Source organism: Protopterus annectens, chromosome 9.part0, assembly GCF_019279795.1.
Source record: "Protopterus annectens isolate FY-2018-M chromosome 9.part0, PAN1.0, whole genome shotgun sequence".
NCBI lineage: Eukaryota > Metazoa > Chordata > Ceratodontiformes > Protopteridae > Protopterus > Protopterus annectens.
This window is the reverse complement of record NC_056743.1, coordinates 1,333,444,123-1,333,467,368: the sequence shown is the minus strand read 5'-3', so window position 1 is coordinate 1,333,467,368 and position 23,246 is coordinate 1,333,444,123. Positions and strand designations below refer to the sequence as shown.

Sequence of the window (23,246 nt, the reverse complement as noted above, 5' to 3'; positions counted from 1 at the left end):
TGGCCGACCGGCACTTGCGAACGGCTTCTGCTTCGGGCACCACGCGGCAAGAAAGACTGAGGAAGATGGCGTTGGCTAATGCTTATACCCCAGGCGCTCTGACGTCGGGGAAGGGGCGACATCAGCAGACGCCGGACCCAGACTTTGGAATCCGGCCGACCGAAGGGCTGCCTGAGGCAGGACAACCCATATGTGATGACTGCAGATGCAGCCTTGAAGAACATCTGCTCCTAACTTGCAGCTGTCTGCAAACTTGGTTAACCAATGGCTTTTAACATTAGTTTGGACTTTTGAAAAGTAGATGTCAAAATGAAGTGGCCTCAGCTTGGAGCCCTGTGTTGCTTATTTAATTTGATGAGGTTTCCTGCCTTAAAGGGCATTAAACTTCCTAGTTTTGGCCAAGCCTTTCTTTGTTTTGTTATTTAACTTGTTGCTATTAGGATTCAGCCAGGATGGCTTGGTCTCTTGAGTTAGTCCTATGCTTATTCCAGGTGGATACAGCTGCCTCAATGCAGTTGTTTACATGATGGTATGGGGTTTCTTTGAACAATGCCACAGAGCCAGCAGAATTCATGTGGTTTGAGGGGGAGGCTTGACATTTTTTTAAGTATCACTCAGTAGATGGAGGTTTGCTTTGGAATAATTCCTAAATGTTCAAGGGTTAGAAGGGGTTACATGTTTTAAAGTTTAATTTCAAAACAGACAGCTGACTTGACAAGCGAGGACATTACACATGGGTGGGTGCAATGTTCCCCTACATTTGTGAGGATCAAGTCAAGGATGTTGTTGCCCCTAAAGGGTATACAGACTAGTTTGTCCAGAACATTTGTGCTGATAAATTTGTAGAATCTCTGGGTCTGCATGCTGGAAACTGTGTACAATTCCCAGTTTATACTAGGGTACTTGGAAGTCACACAGGAATATAGTGTTGGGCTCAATGCAGAGCAACTCCAGTACATTTAAAGGTATGTGGTATGGATATGCTAGGCTACAGAAAGGATCTATAGCTTGCAATGATATAGTATGGGACTTAGCTTATGGTGAACTACACGTGGAGAAGCTTAAGTGAGTCAAACTGCTTGACCAGTCTTGAGGTGTGACTGTTGTTTGCTGAATAATGAGCCATCTCCACTTCCACTTTCTGTCCCTTTCTGTGCAGTAGCTGGTCTAAACGTATGGAAGGTATTATAGCCTTGCACTGCTTAGGTGCTCTCCACAGCTTTAGACCATACCTCCATAACTACAAGGTCCGGAATGTACAGAGGCTCTTTCTGTATGTATGATGGAACTAGTCTCTCAAGCACTGGGGAAAAAGCACTGATCTACATGTATGCAAGTTGAATACTTTGCTCAGAAGTACAGTAGCAATGTACATGTACCAGTCAGAGGTTAGACAAATGAGTATTCTTTAGAATATTACCTCTGCTTTGCCTTTAGTGCTATCTAGATACTTTTTCAGTAATCAGCATTATGTTGTGATTTAGGGTTTGATTCCCTCAGCTTTCATCTGCCTATGATGTGACACTGAGCAAGTCGCTCTCCAAATCACTGCTCCCAGGCTGCAGCTGAAACAGTCTCTGTGGATCAGTCCACTATTGCAGTAAACAAATGAAATAAAATATATGTTTGTGTGCAGTTTCTCAGAGCCTTTGTTCTGTATTGTTCTAAAGCATTTGTTTATCGCACCTACAATGCTGAATGTCACCTCTGTAACTATTATACAACTGCATGATTTTTCCTTCTACCACAATATGACCTTGGTCATGGCTGTAAGAGGTCACTTACAGTAAGCACACTTGCCAAATACTATAAACATATTCATGACGTTATGACCAGCAGACTTACCAGACTCTATAAAGACATACCCTTGTCAAAGAACTGGTCCTAATGTTTTTATATAATGCACAATAGACCTCAGGTATCTAGGTCAAAAAGGCCCTTGGGTATCAGCACTGATTCCAAGCATGTAGGTTAGAAACCAAATCCACAGCTATATGAACTACAGCACCACTTCCCCCTGGTAACTATGCTAGGGAACGGGTATCTGAAACTTACTCATACAGGATCTGATGTGCATTTTGCTTTATTCATTATTCTATAATAGCTAATGTTTGAGAATTACTACTGTATTATATGCTGCATAACCTACTTTGCTGAAAAAGTCACCAACCCTTTTCATAATGACCACACTGTTTAAGGTATTTTTTTTTACAGTTTTGTGGTTTTGTATTTCTTTATCATGACAATGGATCAATCACATTTGAAAAGGGTCAAGCTCATTCTTACCGGCCAACATAAATATTTCAACAGAAAATGTGACTCTCTGGTGTCTGACCTAGATAACTGAGACTACTGAAACTGCAGAGTGCTGGGTGTCTTCACTGCAGTACAGTTTCTGCTCATAGCCTTCTTGGTCAAAAGCCAATCTGCTGAGAGGCTTTAGCAATGAATATGTTGATTGAACTTGTGTTAAACTAGCATTCCAAGTTTTAGTGGTCTAGTGGGATTAACAACAGAAACAGGATAGAGTGGCAAGGTGCCCTGCTACCTCATCCTGGAGGAAAATATGGACTACTGCTGTAAGTCTTCTGTTTGCTAGAAGCCACTGAGTAGCAAGACTATGAAGATGCAGCACTTGTGTAATAAGGCAACTAGTCTGACACAGATAAATAGTGCAACATGCGTTGCTCTCTGCTCAGCATCACTGCATGCCTAGAGTTTGTTTGGGTCTCAGTCACAAAAAAGTGAAACCTGAGAATAGACTAAGTGCCTTCCTAAGCCTACTGTGGTGTCTAGCAAATTTCTTTACTTATTAGGTTTAGTGGCTACAGGGTTATTGTGGAATACTAGGGTGAACTAAAACAATGAATAAAAAGGTCACACAGAAAAAACAATTGGTTAAAAAACACAAAAAAAATCTAGCAATGCCAGACTTTCCACTGTGTGATACCTTAAACTTCTTGTATTAGAGGCAACATGGGATATATGCAAATTACCCATTTAAGGATAGCAGGTGTTCCAGCTAAATGGCAATTCTGAATGTCCATGACTTTTTCTTTTAAGTCTATTTATGAACAATTTCAGGCCAATAAAGCCAAACCCCACTAGCTGTGGACATGCATGTTGCTGCCTTCTTATGGCATCAGCAGCACAGCATAAGTGGAATGTTTGGCTAACATTTGGAAACACAGGGTTGTTTGTACCCAACTGATATCCATAAACATTAGGGTGACTGCAAAACAACCCAGCTAACTAAAACAATGAGTAAAAAGGTCACACAGAAAATGAATCAGTTAAACAAAGAAAAATCTAGCAAAGCCAGACTTCTAAAACACAAAAAAGAAAAATCTAGCAAAGCTAGAATACTAGGGTGGGGATAAAGGAAAGGGCAGTTTAAATTATGCGTGTTTTTGTAAAACATTCTGTCATTAAAAGAGCATCTTGCTAAGGTATATATGTATTCTACTTTGATTTGTTGACAGAGAAACAGCACTGTTCTATCTAGTCCATTTCTAGAGTCAGCCCAGACTTGCAAAGATACAACACGATGAATATTAAATAGTAGTACTAGTTACACATTGGTTTGGTAAAACAGTTTGGATGATTTTTATGTAAGCGCACACATGTATGCATGAGCACATTTGCATGCACACACAGCACTTATACAGTCATAGGAAAAAATAGTGTAAAAGGTCTTGCATAAAGGGGTTTACCCCTTATATGTACTTACTTTACGTACAGATGAGGTAATATAGAGAGTGGAAGGTGGTACAGTGAGGCAGTATGTAAGGAGGGAAAGGGGGATGAAGGTGGTGAGACATGGAGAGTAACGACGAATAAGGAAGATAGTTATATGTCAGGGTGAAAAGAGGTGGCGAGTAGGTGAAAGTGAAGAACGAAGAGCACAGATGTGCAATATAAAAGAGGAGGCAAGAGTGGTTTTGAAAATGGTGGGGGGGCTTAAGCAATTCCAGTATTCTGGAAGATTTACACTGTGCCCGTCAGAAAAGGAAAGTTTTTAATTCTGACTGAAACTTTGTGAGGACAGAAATGGATTTTACATGAAGTGGAATGGATGACCAGACCTTTGGGGTAAATATAAAAGAGTGTTCACTACAGTGAAGTTTGGAGCATTGGGCTTATTATAGGTTGGTGGTAAATGCAGGTGTGATCTTAAACAGCAACCGACTGGTTTCTCAAAATGTGCTTGCTAGGAAAGGATGTATTAATAGCATAGTTCTGAGATGAAGTGGATCCATCTTGGCTTTAGAAAGAATGAATAGTACAGTTGTGTACCTACCATAAATGTAGATGTTTGAGTGTATTCACTGTTGCAGTCATTACACTTGGGTTATCCTGCTGGCAGGCTACCCGCAGTCAGCCTGAATTCCAAAGTCCTGGTCCGGCGTCGGTTGCTGTCACCTCTTCCCTGACATCAGTGCGCCAGGGGTATAAATGATAGAGCCAACGCCATTTTCTTCAGTTTTTCTTGCCCCAGATGTCAGGTGCCCCCAAAAGGGTAGGCTGTAAATGTTATGATCATAAAAAAGCATGCACATAACCTTCATCTACAAGCAAATACACCACATAGGTTGTATAGAATAGAGAGGTACAGATAAGTCCCAGCAAAGAAAAAAGGGGGATGGTGGGAGGGTAACCTGGACTGCAACAGTGAATACACTTGAACATCTACATTTATGGCAGGTACACAACTGTACTATGTTCGTGTTTCACTGTTGCAGTCATTACACTTGGGTAGAATCCAGGTTGGGTGGCTGGGCCTAAATAGAGTTTGGAGAGGCTATGAGGCCCTGCAGAACTGAAGTGGCAAAGCCTGCTCTGGATTTAGAGTAGAGAGGTAAATGGTAGTGCTTTGTAAAAGTGTGCACTGAAGTCCAGGTTGCAGCCTCCAATATGTCCCTTGGTTGGTACTCCTTTGAGGAAGGTTACTGAAGTGGCTGCTGCTCTGGTAGAATGTGGCCTAATGCCCTTGGGCACTGATTTACCATGTTGTGAATAGCAGAAACGAATGCAGTGGCCTATCCATTTTGAAATAGTCTGCTTTGAAATGGCTTTTCCTTGCGATCCTGCAGCATATGCTACAAAGAGTTGCTCAGTCTTTCTGAAGGCTTTAGTTTTGTCCAAGTAAAAGCGTAGCTGTCTGTGTATGTCTAAAGAATGCAGAAGTCTCTCCCCCTTATTCTGTGGGTTTGGATAAAAGGCAGGCAAATGTATGGTTTGGTTAAGAGCCACACTGGACACTACCTTAGGCATAAATGTCGGGTTTGTCCTTAGAGAAACCCTGTTTTGATGGAAGATAATAAAAGGTTCCACAGCCATTAGTGCCTGTAACTCAGGCTCTTCTTGCTGAAGTTATTGCTAGGAGAAGAGCTGTTTTCCATGACAAGTACTTTATCTCTGCTGTATTGGCTGGCTCAAAAGGAGGCGGTGTGAGTTTTTCCAAGACAAAATTGAGGTCCCATGCAGGTATTGGAGCTCTCCTTGGAGGTCTTTTGTATTTGGCCCCTCTGAGAAACTGTCTTAGCAATGGATGAGAAAAAATAGGTGGGTCTGTATTGTAATGAGCTGAAATGGCAGAGGCATGGATCTTAATTGATGAGAAGGATAGGCCTTTGTCCAGCATCTCAGTTAGGTATTGCAAAATCTGAGGAATATTTGGTACAAGCATGTCAATTCCCTGCGCTTGGTTCCAAGCACAGAATCTCTTCCATTTTTCTGCATAAGATTTTCTGGTGCTGGGCCTTCTGGCCTCCAAAATAACATCCATAACTGCTTTAGAGTGAGGTGTGTTCTGAATGATTACATTATCCGCCATGCAGCCAGATTTAGGGTTCTGAGTTGGCTGTGTAGGATCTGATTGTTTTGTTGGGTCAGCAAATGAGGTATTAGAGGCAATGTCCAGGCTGGGCCTTGAGACATGCTCTTTAGGATTGGGTACCAGTGCTGGCGGGGCCAGTCTGGGGCAATCAGTATCATTTTTGGCTTCTCTTGTCTGACCTTTAGGAGTACCGTGGAGAGGAGAGGCAGAGGAGGGAAGGCATATACTCTAAGGGCTTTCCAGCTGAATGAAAGGGCGTCCACTTTCCATGCTTGCTTGGGATAAGTCCGAGTGCAGAATCTCTGTAGCTGGCAGTTGTGAGGGGAGGTGAATATCTATGTCTGGGCATCCCCATTTCCCTGTTATCATGTTGAAGATTTGTGGATCTAGTTTCCACTCGTGAGGATCCATGAGGTTTCTGCTTAGTTCGTCTGCCAAAGTATTTGTCTTTCCTGGCAGGAATTGTGCTTGCAGATGTACTTGATAAGTCAATGCTGTGTTCCACAAAGTCATGGCTTGCCTGCAGAGGGGGTAGGAATGTGTGCCCCCTTGCTTGTTTATGTACCACATGACTGTAGTATTGTCCATCTTTATCAGTAGTGGTCCTGGATGAAGTAGGTCCTTGAAGGCTGTCAGGGCATTTTGTACAGCTAGCATCTCTTTCCGACTGATATGAAGATGCATTTGGTTTGTGGGAAATGTGCCCTGAATACATTTTCCTGCCATGTGCGCCCCCCCAGGCACAATCTGATGCATCTGTTGTTAGTGTCTGCCTGGCAGTGGGTAAGGTGAATGGCTGTCACTTGTTGTGGTGACAGGCCTGTGCCCACCATTGAAATTCCTGCTGCAGGCAGGGAATGAGAGTAATTTCTGTTTCCAGGCTGTGGCAATGTTGAGTCCAAACACTTTTTAGATACCATTGTAGCTTCCTCATATGCAGTCTTGCATATGGAATTAGTAGAATGCAGGATGCCATGTAGCCCAGAGCCTGCAGAATTTTTCTTGCAGATAACTGGGTCTTTGTTGCCATGTTTGTGAAGTAAGAAGTCAGTTGCCTTTGTTTGTCTGGCGTGAGATAAGCCATCTGGGCAATTGTATTTAAGCTTGCACCCAGGAATATTATCTCTTGAGAGGGTACTAGTTTTGATTTCTTTTCATTTACTGTGTACCCTAAGCAAATTAGTAATCTTTTTACAAATGCCAGATGCTGTAGCAGAATATCCTTGGTCTTTGCTTGAAAGGCAGTCGTCCAAGTAGGGATATATTTGAATTCCTCTTTGTCTGCAAAATGCAATTACTGGTGCCAGGCATTTTGTGAAGACCATGGGCACAGTAGATAAGCCAAAGGGCAGTGCAGAGAATTGGTAGTGCATTGAGCCAGCTATGAATATGAGGTATCTTCTGCAAGATTGTCTGATTGGGACATGCAGGTATGCCTCTGAGGTCCAAAGTTACAAGCCAAGCCTTCTTGTCCAGCATGGGCAGAAGCTGCTGTAGAGTTAACATTTTGAATTTTGGGACGTCCAGAAAAGTATTTAGAATAGACAGGTCCAGAATTGGTCTCCAGGCTTTGTCCTTTCTTGGTACTAAGAAAAGTCTTGAGTAACATTCCTTGCCCCTGCTCTTGTTGTGGCACTGGTTGAATAGCCCCCATGTCCATGAGAGATGAAACTTGTTTTTGTGCCTCTGTCCATTTATTGTGTGGCAGGTCTGGCATACCTTTTGCCTTTGGAAGGGTGTGAAAGTGGAACCTGTAACCCTGAGATACTATATTTAAGACCCATTTGTCCGGGGTGATCTTGTGCCAATTTTGTTGAAAAAGTGCTAGCTTTCCCCCTAAGGGTGGTGCCAAAAAATAAGTGCTTGGCATTGGCAGAGGGAAGTCATTGGGACTGTTTTCTATAAGGCTATGATTTGTCTTCTCCGCTTTTGGAGGTAGAAGCACCCCATTGTTTGGGCCTGTATGAGCCCTGGGGCTGTTGCCTGCCTCTAGGGCGTCTGAATCTGCCTCTTTGTGGTCTGTCTGACACTGGAAAATTCTTAGAGGGCCAGTTCCTGCTAAATCCGGGTGGCTGTACCTGTAAGAAATCCTTTACTGTCTGCATAGATTTAGCCTTATCCTCCATTTTCTTCAACACCTCTTCTGCCTTAACACCAAACAAAGTATCATGCTGTAATGGAGCATCCAATAATTTTGCTTTAACATTATCAGGCAGATTCTGTTCCTTTAACCAAGCATGCCTTCTAATAACAGAACCTGTAACAGCGGCCCTGCACGAGGCCTTCAGTGAATCATAGCCACACTGCAAAGTATGTTTTCCCACTTGTTCAGCTGCATGCAATAAATCCTGCAAATCTTTGTTCTCAGAACATTCAGAATTTGTCAACATTTTTTGTTTAAACAAAGACATTAAGTACTGCTGATATTTGAGCATATGAAATTAACAATTTAAAGCCATTACAGCCAAGGTAGCAGAAGTGTAAACTTTTCCCCCCATCTGTCCAAAGCCCTAGAATCTCTATCTGAGGGGACAGTGTTTTTAGCAGAAGCAGCCTTGACCCCTTTGGGACCCTGTGAGATAGTTTCTGGGTCAGCAGCAGGGTTTTTGTAAAGAAATTTATGGGAGTCTGGAACCCTGTAGTATCTGTCCGGCTTAACAGGAGCAGGAGGTAGAGAGTCTGGAGACAGGCCAGACTCTGAAAATACATCATCCACTATGTCTAGAACAGGGTGAATTGCAAGAGATCTGAGCAAGAGTGCTGAGGAAGTAAAAGAAAGTCTCTAGGTCTTTTCTTAGAATCGGAATAATCTTGGCTCTCCCAGTGGAAATGCTCCCTCATGTTATGCAGGGTTTCCCCAAAAGAATAGTCCTCAGGAGGAGAAGCTGAAGGAATAGAATCTTCAGAATCAGAATCCTCATAGGGAGGAATAGAATATTCCTGTTCAGAAGAGGAATCAGAGGAAATGGAAACCTGATCAGAGGAATCATATTCAATGTCTTGCCTAGGCCTCTTATCAGGAGGGGGATGGGAACCCCTGATCAAAGTAATTAGGTCTTCGGCCATTTTGAGCATCTTTTTCTTAGGCATAGAAGTTTGTCCTGGAGAATGCTGTACTGGTTTTCTTGTCTTTAAAACTGGTTTAGACTTTGTCTGGGATGCTGAAGTAGGCTTTATATAAAGTTGTGATGGTCTGAAGACACCCTCAGAAGCAGATGCCTGCTCAGCGGCTCCGGACCCATCCGAGGGATTAATTTCTGAAGGGCCAAGACCTTGAGTATCCAGAGGCCTAGCTGTCTCCACGTGGGAGTCGGAGGCGGCCTGTGGCTCTGAGATAGCGGGAGTCAGGGGCTGCGAAAGCGCCTCACTGAGCACCAGCGTACCGGCGACTGGCCTAGAAGAGACTTCGTCGGTTTTGGACCTCGGATGCTTGTCCTTGTCTTTATCCTTGCACTTTTTATGAACTTGTCCTTGTCTTTATCCTTGCGTTTTTTATGAACTGCAGTCGTCGGTTGTTCCGACGGCATTATATAGTTAAACCTTCTGCCAAAATAATGAAAAGTAAAATCGTACCGATGCTTAATAGTGCATTGGTTAAATCTAGCACAAAACCGACAACTAGCAACGTCGTGATCAGGGCCTAGGCAAGGAATACAGTAAGAATGAAAATCCTTATGAGGTATTTGCTTCCCACAAGAAATACAATTGTTAACTTTTTCTGACATTGGTCTGGAGCAAGAAAAAAGTTTCCCCAATTGGGTACTTAGCTTTATTGAAGACTTCGGATCTGAAATTCTATTTCGTAAATCTCAGGAGTCGGCTGACTGGCACTTGCGAACTGCTTTTGCTTCGGGCACCGCGCGGCAAGAAAGACTGAAGAAAATGGCGTCGGCTGCATCATTTATACCCCTGGTGCACTGACGTCAGGGAAGAGGCGACAGCAACCGACGCCAGACGAGGACTTTGGAATTCAGGCCGAATGCGGGTAGCCTGCCAGCAGGATAACCCAAGTGTAATGACTGCAACAGTGAAACACGATGAACATCATGGTATTCTCTTTTTGGGGGAGCTACGGTGATGACTTGACAAACTATTACTCTGCAGTCTTCTAAGTTTTTTTTTGAAGCAACTGCTGCCATTGCTATATCATACTTGTACTGTTTTATAATTCTTTTGGTTCCAAATTAGAATATGTTACGAGTTCCATCATCAGGCACTTCGGCTATTCTTTGAGCTCAGACATCTATGTAAAAAGATATCTATATCACAGAAGCGGCCATCAGGTGATTAGTAGCATTGCCCTATAAAACCTGTCTACAGACATCTATGTGAAATAATTGGCTTTTCAGCACCTACATTCAGTAGAACAACACCAGTACCAAGATAGTGCGATGGATTACAGACCTGCGGTTCAAAGGCAAACTAAAGGCATAGGCAAGGATTATCAAGTGTTGTAAAAATAAGCTTGAGGGCTACAGGGTGCTATCCAGGACCAAACAAAAGCTAAGGATATATGCGTCTACATCACGTTATCAAAACTTTACTTAATTGAATCAATAAAGGTCGAACTTTATTGATCGATTAAGTAAAACATCGAACATAAAAAAAAACAACTAAATGGCGTTGGAAGGGGGGCAAGCCCCCCCCCAACCCCCCTACTTAAATATACCAACTCCAAGACCGCACTACATTGAGGTAAATGGAAATCTCCCCTTACGGAGTTTTCCGTTTACTTGGACGATGTTCTTCACTTTCGATATTGTCATGCCAACAATATCAGACTCGATATTGTCAGCTTACGACAACATGAAGTAGACCCAGATATACAGATAAAGAAGCAGAGTGAGCTGTAAGGAATGTAGACCACAAATGAAAAACAGGCTGTAAAAATTTGACTTGAGAGACCAACTGCCTTAGCTACTGCAGATTCCTACCTCGATCATGCAAAGCTAGAAGAACTCTTTCATACAAGCAAGCTCTGTACAGATCTCCTGGAATAGGCTTGCCAGCCCAGCAGTCAAGCTCCAGTTTCTCTGGGTCCGGTGCATGGGGATCTGGTTCAGCAAGCACATAACGATAACCATCTTTATTGAAAGGGTGCTCTAAGGGGTATCCATGAGGTGGAAGACGTTGAGCAGCAAATAATGGATCACTGTAAAAGACAGAAAACAGAAAATTTTATTGTGTACTGCTCCTGTTTCAAACACATCTGACACCACCAATGCTCAGGATAGTTTTGTAAGTATACTCACCATTTCCAGTAGTCATATGAATGATATGGACACTGCTACACAAATCACTGCTTTTAGGAACATCCTGAATGACAAGGAGGTCTTTCCTGCCACCTATGCAAAGAACCGTCTCAACCAGAGTGCCCTTGACTTCTAGTAGGACAAGCTTATCTTGATCACTAATTGGATTGGTACCAAAGATGTTTGTTTTTCTTCAGGTTTGACTAGAAAAACTTCAGAAAGAATCTCAAACTGGTTAGACAGTGTATGATGCACTGCTATCATCTATGCAATGGTAAATATGATCCCCCTGGGCCCTGAGGCGGGCAAACAATGGAGTTAAGCATGTGGTGAACAGGGTGGAATCAGTGGACTTACCACAGGGAAAGGAGGTCAACTGGAAGTGGTTGTTTTTTTACATTAACCACAGGGGTTGCCAGCGGTCTTTGTGGATGAAGATTTGCAGACACATATCCTTTAGATCTAGTACGCTTAAAACAATCTTTCACAAAAGGAGTCAGAAAAATACTTCCAGATTTGCTATCTTGAATATGGTGATCCCAAAAACCTATTGAACCCAAGATAAGCCTAAAATAGGCATCCATGTGACTTTTTTCAGGATCAGGAATAACTTTGAGGAATTATCCTTCCTTTCTCCAATCCCTTAAAAGGACTCGCTGTCTATGGCCTCACAATACAAAAGATGAGCCAGCTATACATGATCTGATGAGATGGGAAGCATTTCTATGAAAGGCGGAAAAGCCTTAAATTTTACCTCATCTGTGACAATAATCTTTTACCAATTCTCTGAAGTCTGGATGAACCAGTTTTCTAGGGCAGCCTATCTCCACATATGTGAGAGGGATGTGGAAGAAGGAAAACATGGATGACGGGGACTGGAAAAAGTACAATCTTACATTAACATTAGATGTCCTTTTCACTGTTGCAGTATTGATCACATGTGGAATCTCCTGCCATCGGTAGCCCAACAACTGGCCAGTGTACAAAAGCCTTTACGTCCTCCTAGCATCATATGTCGGGCGTATGTTACCCATGCAGGTTTAGGGCATAAAGGTAACATACATATGTTCCACCAGAAGTGCCCCAGGAGAACTACAGCAAACCCAGGAAAAAAGAGATCATGCACATCAGGGGGCAGAAGACAAATTCAAAAACCCCTCAACCAGCAAAGTGTTTCCAACAGAAGAAAGAGAGAAAAGGGGGCAGAAGAGAGGGACAGAATATAGCAACAGCAAAAAAGGACATCTTCTGTTATAGTAAGATTTTACACAACTGTACTATTCCCTTCCTTATCACTATTTATAACATGGGGAAAAATTACCAAAGCTACTGAAAATGATGGGAGGAAGAAGGCACAGAAGAACCCTCCACAAACCCATGAAGGATAGTGCTAACAAATCCTCCTGTCCTGGCTATGGAAATGACATCCAACTTGTAATGTTTAGTAGGTTTACTATCATATGTTAGAATCGAAATACGTCGACTGCACTTTTGTCGAACACGGAAATTCGAAAGCGGTAATGTCGAACACCAAAAGCCAACCTAGGAACGGGTTTTAACATGGGTCGAGATAGGGGAGAGGTTTGTAGTTCAGCAATGACAGTGAACACCTATCTCAAGCTATGTTAAAACCATTCCTAGGTTGGCTTTTGGTGTTCAACATTACCATTTTCGAATTTCTGTGTTAAAAGTGCAGTCGACGGAGTTCAATTTGAACATATGACAGTAAACCGTTTAGTAAAGTGTAGACAGAAGACCAAGTGGCAGCTTCAAGGACGGATCTATTACCTAAACATGAAGTTCCAGAAGAGGCCACTGCCTTAGTAAAATAAGCTAGAAAGTACAGTTTTGTACCTACCATAAATGTAGATGTTCAAGTGCTAATACAGCTGCAGTCACAACTGATGGGTTCTCCTGCCGTCAGGCGGGTCCTCGGTCGGCCGAATTCCAAAGTCTAGGTCCAGCGTCGGTTGTCGTCGCTTCTTCCCTGACGTCAGTGCGACAGGGGTATAAAGGAACCAGCCGACACCATTTTCTTCAGTTTTTCTTGCCCCAGATGTCAGGTGCCCCCAGAAGGAAGGCAATACATAAATTTGTGTAATAATGCAGTGAAATATAATCAAAATACAGTAGTTGCAAGCAAATACATCATAAATGAATACCCCAATCAGGTTGTATGAGGATGTGTTAGCCTAGAGGCCTGTCCCAAGAAGGAAAGGAGGGAGGGAAACCTGGACTGCAGCTGTATTAGCACTCGAACATCTACATTTATGGTAGGTACAAAACTGTACTATGTTCATCGTGCATACAGCTGCAGTCATAACAGATGGGTAGAATCCCAAAGCTAAGAAAGGGGTGGTAGGCACTAGGTGGAACTAGGAGGAGCCAAAATGCCCTGCAAGACTGCAGTGGCAAAGCCTGCTCTAGATTTGGAGTATAATGGTAGGTTGAAGTGCTTGGAGAAGGTATGCACAGAACTCCAAGTGGCTGCTTCCAAAATATCCTTGGTAGGAACTCCTCTGAGGAAGGCTGCAGAGGTGGCTGTGGCCCTGGTGGAATGAGTTCTAATGCCTGTAGGTACAGTTTTGCCATGAAAGGAATAGCAAAAGCGTATGCAGTGGGCTATCCATTTTGAGATTGTCTGTTTGGAAATTGGCTTTCCTTGAGCTCCTACCGCATAGGCCACAAAGAGCTGCTCTGATTTTCTGAAAGGCTTTGTTCTGTCCAAATAATAACGCAGTTGTCTGTGGATGTCCAAGGAATGTAGTAATCTCTCCCCTTTGTTTTGAGGATTAGGATAAAAAGTAGGTAAATGTATGGCCTGATTTAAAGCTACCCTGGATACCACTTTAGGCATAAAGGATTGGTTGGTTCGTAAGGAAACTCTGTCCTGATGGAAGATGATAAAAGGCTGGATAGCCATGAGAGCCTGTAGTTCTGAAACTCTACAAGCTGAGGTGATAGCCAGAAGGAAAGCTGTTTTCCAGGACAAATATTGCAAATCTGATGAGGCAGCTGGCTCAAAGGGAGGCAAGGTCAGTTTTTCCAGAATGAAATTAAGATCCCAAGCAGGTATTGGTTGTTTCCTTGGAGGTCTTAAATTCTTAGCCCCTCTGAGAAACTGTATTAAGAGAAAGTGAGAGAATAAAGGTGGATTAGTGTTGTATTCTGCAGAAATGGCTGAGGCATGGATTTTGATGGAGGAGAAAGAAAGTCCACTGCTTAGCAGTTCAGCCAAATATTGTAGTATTTGAGGTAAATTCAGATTTCCAAGATCCTAGCCTTTTTCTCATTCCAGACACAAAACCGTTTCCATTTTGCGGAGTAAGCTTTTCTAGTTGATGGCCTTCTTGCCTCCAAAATGACATCCTGCACCTCCTTGGAGAGTAGGGCCTGTTGTGATGCTAAGGAATCTTCCATGTGGCTAGATTGAGTGTTTTTAGCTGACTGTGAAGAGTTTTGATGCTGCGCTGAGTCAGAAGAGGCATTAGAGGCAGGGTCCATGGTGGGGAGTCAGACTCCTCAGGAGTGGGTACCAGTGCTGCCTTGGCCAGTCCGGAGCAATGAGAATCATCTTTGGTCTGTCTGCTCTGGTTTTCAACAGAACTTTGGGCAGCAGAGGAAGAGGTGGGAAGGCATAAACTGTCATCGATGTCCAACTGAAAGAGAGAGCGTCCACTCTCCAGGCCTTTGGATGGAAAATCCTTGAGCAGAATTTTGTCAATTGATTTTTGTGGGAGGCAAAGAGATCTATGTCTGGCCTTTCCCATTCTTGGATTATTTCTGTAAAAACTTTTGGATGCAATTTCCATTCGTGTGGATCTGTCATATTTCTGCTTAGGTGGTCTGCCAGCGTGTTTTCCTTGCCTGGCAAGTACTGTGCTTGTAGTTCCATTTGTAAGTCCATGGCCATGTTCCAAAGTGACATGGCCAGTCTGCATAAGGGGTAAGAATGTGTTCCTCCCTGTTTATGTACCACATAACTGTGGTTTTGCCCGTTCTTATCAATAGTTGACCTGGTTGTAGAAGGTCCTTGAAAGCTATAATAGAATTTATTACTGCTAGCATTTCTTTTTGATTGATGTGAAGGTGCTTTTCTTTTTGGGACCATTTGCCCTGAATGCACCGATCTGTCATGTGCGCCCCCCAGGCATAGTCTGAGGCGTCTGTTGTGATAACTTGATTTTCTTGAGGCTTGCTGAATGGAAGAACTGTGTTTGTTTGATATGCTTGAGCCCACAACAGAAATTCCTTTTGCAGACATGGAATTAGTGGTATTATTGTTTCCAAACTGTGGCTGTGTTGAGACCATATGTTTTTCAGGTACCACTGTAGTTTCCTCATATGCAGCTTTGCACATGGGATTAGTAAGATGCAAGATGCCATGAATCCCAGAGCCTGCAGGATTTTCCTTGCAGTCAGCCTGGTGCAATTTGCTAGTGTTCTGAAGTATTGAATTAGTTGCCCCTGCTTCTCTGGCGTGAGGTAGGACATCTGGGTGTTTGTGCCCAAATTGGCACCCAGGAAAATTATCTTCCGAGAGGGTATTAGCCTTGATTTCTTTTTGTTGACTGTGTATCCCAGAGAGTTCAACAACATTATTACATAAGCCAGATGTTTCAGAAGAATGTGCTTGCTGTCCGCTTGGATCAGGCAGTCGTCCAAATAGGGGTATATTTGTATCCCTTGAAGTCTGCAGTAGGCAATTACTGATGCCAGGCTTTTTGTGAATACTCTGGGCACAGTAGATAAGCCAAAGGGCAATGCAGAGAATTCATAATGGGTTGAACCTGCAAGAAATCTGAGGTACCTTCTGCAATTTTGTCTGATTGGGACATGCAGGTATGCCTCCTTGAGGTCCAATGTTACCAGCCAAGACTCCTTGCCCGGCATGGGAAGAAGTTGCTGTAGAGTGAGCATCTTGAATTTTGGTACAAGTAGAAATGTGTTTAGGATGGATAGGTCCAAAATAGGTCTCCAATCTTTTCCCTTCCTTGGCACCAGAAATAGCCTGGAATAAAAACCTTGACCTTGTTCGTGCATAGGTACCTCTTGAATAGCTTTCATGTTTATGAGATCTGTAATTTGCCTTTGTGCCTCTGCCCTTTGATTGTGTGGCAGGTTTGGCATGCCTCTCATTTTTGGAAGGGTGTGAAAATGGAATTTGTAGCCTCTGTTTATAATGTCCAGGATCCATTTGTCCTTTGTGACAATATGCCAATTTTTTTGAAAATAATGCCAGCTTTCCTCCTAACGGGGCTGTCATTTGAGACTTGGTTGGCATGCAAAGGGGAAAGTCATTGGGTTTGCTTTCTGAAAGATTGCGAGTTATCCTCACCACCTCTTTGTGTAGGAGCTTGCCATTGTCTGCCTCTAAACGATCCTTGGGCTTGTCCTCTGCCCCTCGGCCTGTATCTGCCTCTTTGGGGTCTGTCCGTGGCAGGAAAGGACCAGTTTTTGGAAGGCCAATTTCTACTAAAGCGTGGGGGTTGTACCTGTAGAAATTCTTTCACAGTTTGCATCGATTTAGCCTTTTCCTCCATTTTCCTTAACACCTCCTCAGCATTAGCACCAAATAGTACATCCTTTTGAAGAGGGGCGTCTAGTAATTTAGCTTTGACATGATCAGGCAAGGCTTGTTCCTTGAGCCAAGCATGCCTACGTATGACTGATCCTGTAACAGCAGCTCTACATGAGGCCTCTAGAGCATCAAAACCACATTGTAAGGTATGCTTACCCACTTGTTCTGCACTATGCATCAAATCCTGCAACTCCTTCAAGTCTGGTTGTTCAGGTTGTGACATTTTACTTTTCAATTGTGATAACAAAAACTGTTGGTATTTTAGCATATGGAACTGACAGTTTAAGGCCCTCATGGATAAGGTAGCCGAGGTATATACCTTTTTTCCCCACCTTTCTATGGATCTGGAGTCTCTCTCGGAAGGTAATGGATTTTTAGCAATGGAGGCCTTAACTCCCTTGGGGCCCTGTGAGATGGTTTCTGGGTCAGCAGCATGGCTTTTGTATAGAAATTGGTGCGAGTCAGGAACCCTGTAGTGCCTGTCCGGCTTAACTGGAGCTGGAGGTAGAGAGTCCGGGTTAAGGCAAGCCTCCGAGTAAACATCATCTAGGATGTCCAAGACAGGAGGTACAGCCAGAGGCCTGTGCTGAGGTAGCAAGAGAAATTCCCTGAGCCTTTTCTTGGAATCTGAATAATCTTGGCCTTCACAGTGGAAGTGTTCCCTTAAAGTATGCAAAGTTTCCCCAAATGAGTAATCCTCTGGGAGGAGACAGAAGGGATGGATTCCTCCACATCAGAGTCTTCAAAAGGGGAATAAGAATGTTCCTGATCATCAGAGTGCTCTGAAATAATGGAGTCCTGATCAGAGGAGGGGGAATCTTCCTCCACTCTGGGCCTTTTGTCCGGTGGGGGCTGAGAACCTCTGATAAGTCCTCAGCCATTTTAAGCATCTGTTTCTTAGGCATGGGGCCTGGAGATGGACCCTGTGTAGCTGGTCTCAGAGTGCATGGTTGCTTTAGCCTTTGTGAAAGCCTTGATGGAGAAAGAAGAGGAAGGTCTGAAGACACCTTGAGTGGAGGTGGACCTGTCCACATTCTGAGTTTCAACGCCAAGAGTGACTTCGGTATCTGTAGTCGGGGTGTGGGCCGAGGAGCCTGCAACCTCGGGCACAGGAGACACAGTCAAAGAAGTGTCGTCGGTAGTCAGGAGCTGCGTAGGCACCTCGCTGAGAACCGGACCACGTGTACAGTCGGCTTTGGCGTGGTGTTGGTAGAGGCCGCGGACCTCATGTGTCGGTCCTTGTCTTTGCGTTTTTTAGACAAAACCGGAGTCGGAGTATCCGACGACATAGTATAATTAAATGCTTTCCCAAAATAATGCTGGGCGAACTCCGCCCGACGCTTAATAGTGCGTTTGTTGAATGTAGCACAAAAGCGACAGACCGAGACGTCGTGGTCTGGGCCTAAACAAGGTATACAGAGGGAATGGAAATCCTTATGCGGTATTTGCTTCCCACAAGAAATACAATTATTAACTTTGTCTGACATCGGTCTGAGGCAAGAAAACTTTCCCCAACGGGGTACTTAGCTTTTAAGAAGACTTCGGTTTCCAAATTTTCGTAATCTCAGGAGCTGGCCGACCGGCACTTGCGAACTGCTTCTGCTTCGGGCACCGCGCGGCAAGAAAGACTGAAGAAAACGGCGTCGGCTGGTTCCTTTATACCCCTGTCGCACTGACGTCAGGGAAGAAGCGACGACAACCGACGCCGGACCTAGACTTTGGAATTCGGCCGACCGAGGACCTGCCTGACGGCAGGAGAACCTATCTGTTATGACTGCAGCTGTATGCACGATGAACATCAGACTGTGTATTAGAATTACTGTAAATAGGGGTATGTCAGAGCAGGCCACCATGGAAAGAGGGACATAATACCCCTTGCCAAAGTTTACTTTGGATACAAACGGTTAAGATGGGTCAAACACTGTGGAATTTTTGGGGGGATGGGGACACACACAGGAAGTTGAGCAGGTTGAACATTTACACAGATTACTGAAAAGTACTGCTAGAAAAGTTTTAATAACATGCTAAGGGTTATTCAACAACGAGGAAGAAACAGGACTACAGCTTCATACACATAAACACTTTGGCTGTCTAGACTAAGAAGGTTTATTTTCCAGAACTGGGTTTACCCTGTTCTAATGATGGAGGGGAATATTTGTGAGTCAGGGTTTACTTACACAGTATCAGAGCGAAAAAAGAATAAATAAATTGGGTATGATTGCAGAAGATGGCTGGAATGCTGGAAACATGCTCTGGTAAGGTTAGAATGGTAGGAAGTAGCATTAGGATGCGAATCCCACGCTAGTTTTATACTTGCTAAGGCATGTGGAAATCAATCTACTGGATAATATTAGTAAATATTAGAAGGGTGTGGAAATATATATATATATATATATATATATATATCTATATACACATGTGCAAATGTACATGTGTGTGTCCACACACACACACACACACACACACACACACACACACACACACACCTGGAAAGGAAAGGGGAATGATAAATAAGGAATGGATAATGAAAAAGTTTGGTACCTGGGGTATCCTGATTTTAGGATGTATACTGTTACTATAAACGGATCTCAAAGGCCAACACATGCAGAAAGATCACACCTTGAGGTGGGCAGTATGGGAGAAACACAAGATCAGTGATGAGCAAAAATGGAAAACAAGACAGTTAAAGAACCACAAGAGACTGGAGCATACCTCTCAACTGTACAGAATTTCGCAGAATGTTTAGATTTTTGGAACATATTTTTGGGCCACTTTTCATATAATTGTGGTTTTCTGGCAAATTTGTATCAAATTATTAATGACTGAAGTTAGAAAATAATGACAGACATTTAAGTTTCAGGCTTCATACCCTTCAGAAATTCATGCTAGTACAAAATCAGTTATTCTATCAATTTTCTAAGTTTGTAAGAGCAATATTTAAAAATGGTCTATTTTTGGGGCTTTAGCCCCCTTATTTATGGCTTTATCAGGATTTCTTGCTCCAAGAGGTTGAGAAGTATTGGCTGGGGTACAATGTTAGAATAGAGGGTAGTAAGCACATGGTATTCAAGGGTGATGCTTGAAGGATATATGTATAAAATGTTTAGAAATTGAGTGAGACACTGGATAGAAAGGGATTTGGATTAAAGTGAGGATTTGTGCAAGACTGGAGAAGGGAAGAGGTCAGGACTTCTCAGACCACAAAAGAGAAATATGGTTTTAATCTCAGACTGTTTAATCTACAGAGCAGTCAAAAAGCACTCGTATGCACTGGAAAAACAAAAAAGAAAAAGTGGAGTAGTATATAAACAGAAAAAAGGAATACTTGCAAGTGCTGAAAAGATAAGCATAATACACAAAAATTTAGGGGAGGCAGATGTGGCAAAAGAAATGAGTAGGTTGTGGGAGAGACAAGCAAAGGAGAGTGAGCCGCGGAACAGAGATGAAGTATACGAATAAGCATGGCAGATGTCAATACAACTTAGTAAGGGAGGCCCGGTACAAGATCTGCACTTGAGGTTGTTGCACCAGTACACAGGAACAATACCAGGCAAGCAGTTACAAGGACCATGACAGTCCTAGCCATACATTCCTTTAAATAGACACATTGAAGTTCATGCTACCCTTTTCAAGCACTTAATACTGCTTACCTCCCAAATAAATTAGGGCCATACACAATAACCCTGGTTTAATATAGGTCTGTCCATCCCAATCTAGACTGCCCTTAAAAGCAGCCAGAGTACTACTTTGCTTGACCTGCAGTCCTAAATTATCCCACACACTGGAAACACATCTAGTCAGGAGGCGAGTCTTATTTGCTGGTGTAGATTTAGGTATTTAATTACGCAATTTTCAGAACCACTGTTTTTTTAAAAAAAAAAAATAGGAAGTCAAACAGGTTAGTTTCTTCATGGCCTAAAAAGAAAAACTCAGGTCACATTGAAGCAGTTGACAGGCTACTGAGTATAAGGAGATTTGTATTCAAATATTGGGACTATTGAAGAATGTAAGGCCTTTATTTGCTTAGTTAGAAGTCTGAGACCTTTCCAGTTGAGCAATATGCTTGGATTTATACATACCATAAGGGAACAGTCAGCAGTGGAATAACTTCTTTAGATCTTGAAGGTATTCCTTAGAAATCATAACAAGGACACAAAGCAACGGATTTCCTGCCTATGGTGGAAACATGATGATCAAAGAAGTGTAGTCCACAAAAAATACACAGGTCCCTAGTACTGTATTTGTCTGAATGTGCAGTAATTAAACTTGGTCAACTACACTTGGGAACACAGGAACAAAACTAGGCAAGTAATAATCACAGGACTAAAAGATGCTTAGCTACATACACCTTTAAATAGATGCCCTTTAAAGTTCTTGACACCCTTTACAAGTACTTAATACTGTTCACCTTAAAAATTGATCAGGGCTGTACATGATAATCCTGGGCTAAATCTCTATTTAGTAATGATGAAAAGTGTATAAGGACCGAGACAGAGTCCAAAATATCCTTACAAATAAATAAAAAGATATCCACCAGGCTAAGAAAGATATATATATATATATATATATATATATATATATATATATATATATATATATATACACACATACACATATATAAACTTTAATAACACAAAACAATAAAAGTGTCTTTACTGACTTTCTGTAAAACTAAGAATTTAAAAATGGTGGGTGTCGCCTACTTCTAAAACATGCTGAGCTGATGCATTTGTGTCCTTCCTATTACATATATCAATGATATGTTCCAGTAGTCTTTCCTTCAGCATACGGTTTGTCTTCCCAATATAAAACATATTACAGGCTGTACACTATAACAGGGCACACACTGAGTGCAGAAGTACTTATGCCTGCAGATCATGTAAAGCTTGCAAATACATCTGGTCAGTTACCTCAGTAGTACATCCCACGACCCAAGAAAATTTAGAGTTTCAATTTTATGCAGGGAAGAGAAACCGTATGCTGAAAGATATTAGGGAAGGTGGCATTATTAATGAAACAGAATATCTAGAACGGAGATGGATTTTGGATTTTAAGGCAAGTGCTTATCCTGGTCTTAACAATGCTGTCTCTTTAAAGCCAGCCCTTAAAAAGAGGGGCTTACATCATTAAATAATGTCATGTGTTTGTACTAAACTTGACTGGTAGAGAAGTGTTTTATTTAAAAGATTTGGAGTAACTGTTGTTTTATGGTCTGATGAAGCTGAAGTGCAGCGAAAGCGCTTAGCACTTTTTAAATACTTTTATTGTTTTGTGTTATTAAAGTATATATACATTCATATATATATATATATATATATATATATATATATATATATATATATATATATATACATACATACATACATACACACATCCATCTCAGCCTGGTGGACATCTTTTTATTTATTTAAATTTCTATTTACCAAGGCTTAAAGGAAGACAACGAAGTACTTTGCTTGACCTGTAGTAGTAAAGTACAGTTTTGTACCTACCATAAATGTAGATGTTCGAGTGTATACACTGCTGTAGTCATTACAATTGGGTTATCCTGCCATCAGGCGGTTCCCCAGTCGGCCTGAGTTCCAAAGTCTTGGTCCGGCATCGGTTGCTGTCGCCTCCTCCCTGACGACAGTGCGACAGGGGTATACAAGATGCAGCCAACGCCATTTTCTTCAGTTTTTCTTGCCCCAGATGTCAGGTGCCCCCAAAATGTAGGCCACTGAAATTGCTAATAAAACATACATAAGAAAAGCAAACAACAACATTCAGTTATTTACCAGCAAATACTCCCCATAGGTAGTAAAAGGTAGAAGACAGGTACGTACCAGCAAGTAAGAGGGGAAGGAGGGAGGGTAACCTGGACTGCAGCAGTGTATACACTCGAACATCTACATTTATGGTAGGTACAAAACTGTACTATGTTCATCGTGTTACACTGCTGCAGTCATTACACTTAGGTAGAATCCCAAAGCTGAGGTAGGGTGGCTGGTTCTATAAGGCATTAGGGGTGGCTATAAGGCCCTGCAGCACTGCAGTGACGAAGCCAGCACTGGATTTAGAGTATAGAGTAATGCTTGGTGAAGGTATGTACAGAACTCCAAGTTGCTGCTTCCAAAATATCTTTGGTAGGTACTTCTCTGAGGTAGGCAGTTGAAGTGACGGTTGCCCTGGTGGAGTGAGATCTAATGCTGTTAGGTACAGGTTTCCCATGGTGTGTATAAGAGAAACGTATACAGTGTCCTATCCATTTTGAAATTGTCTGTTTTGAAATGGCTTTTCCCTGTGCTCCTGCAGCATATTCTACCAATAATTGCTCAGATTTTCTGAAAGCTTTGGTTTTGTCCAAGTAGAAGAGTAACTGCCTGTGTATGTCCAAAGAATGCAATAGTCTCTCCCCTTTATTCTGTGGATTTGGATAAAAAGTTGGCAAGTGAATAGTTTGTTTTAGAGCCGCACTTGATACCACGTTTGGCATAAATGTAGGGTTAGTTCTTAAAGACACCTTGTCTTGGTGGAAAATGATGAAAGGTTCCACTGCCATTAGTGCCTGTAATTCTGAAACTCTTCTTGCTGA

The 23,246-nt window shown here is 42.5% G+C and overlaps 1 protein-coding gene across 1 annotated transcript in view; it reads right to left on the bottom strand.

The window, feature by feature from the left end:
* Positions 1–23,246, bottom strand: part of ASH2L (ASH2 like, histone lysine methyltransferase complex subunit) — a 658,852-nt gene that overhangs the window by 330,046 nt on the left and 305,560 nt on the right. The window contains exon 9 of the mRNA XM_044082241.1: positions 10,774–10,991. Within this exon, the coding sequence (XP_043938176.1) occupies positions 10,774–10,991 (218 nt within the window). The remainder of the gene's footprint in view (positions 1–10,773; positions 10,992–23,246) is intronic.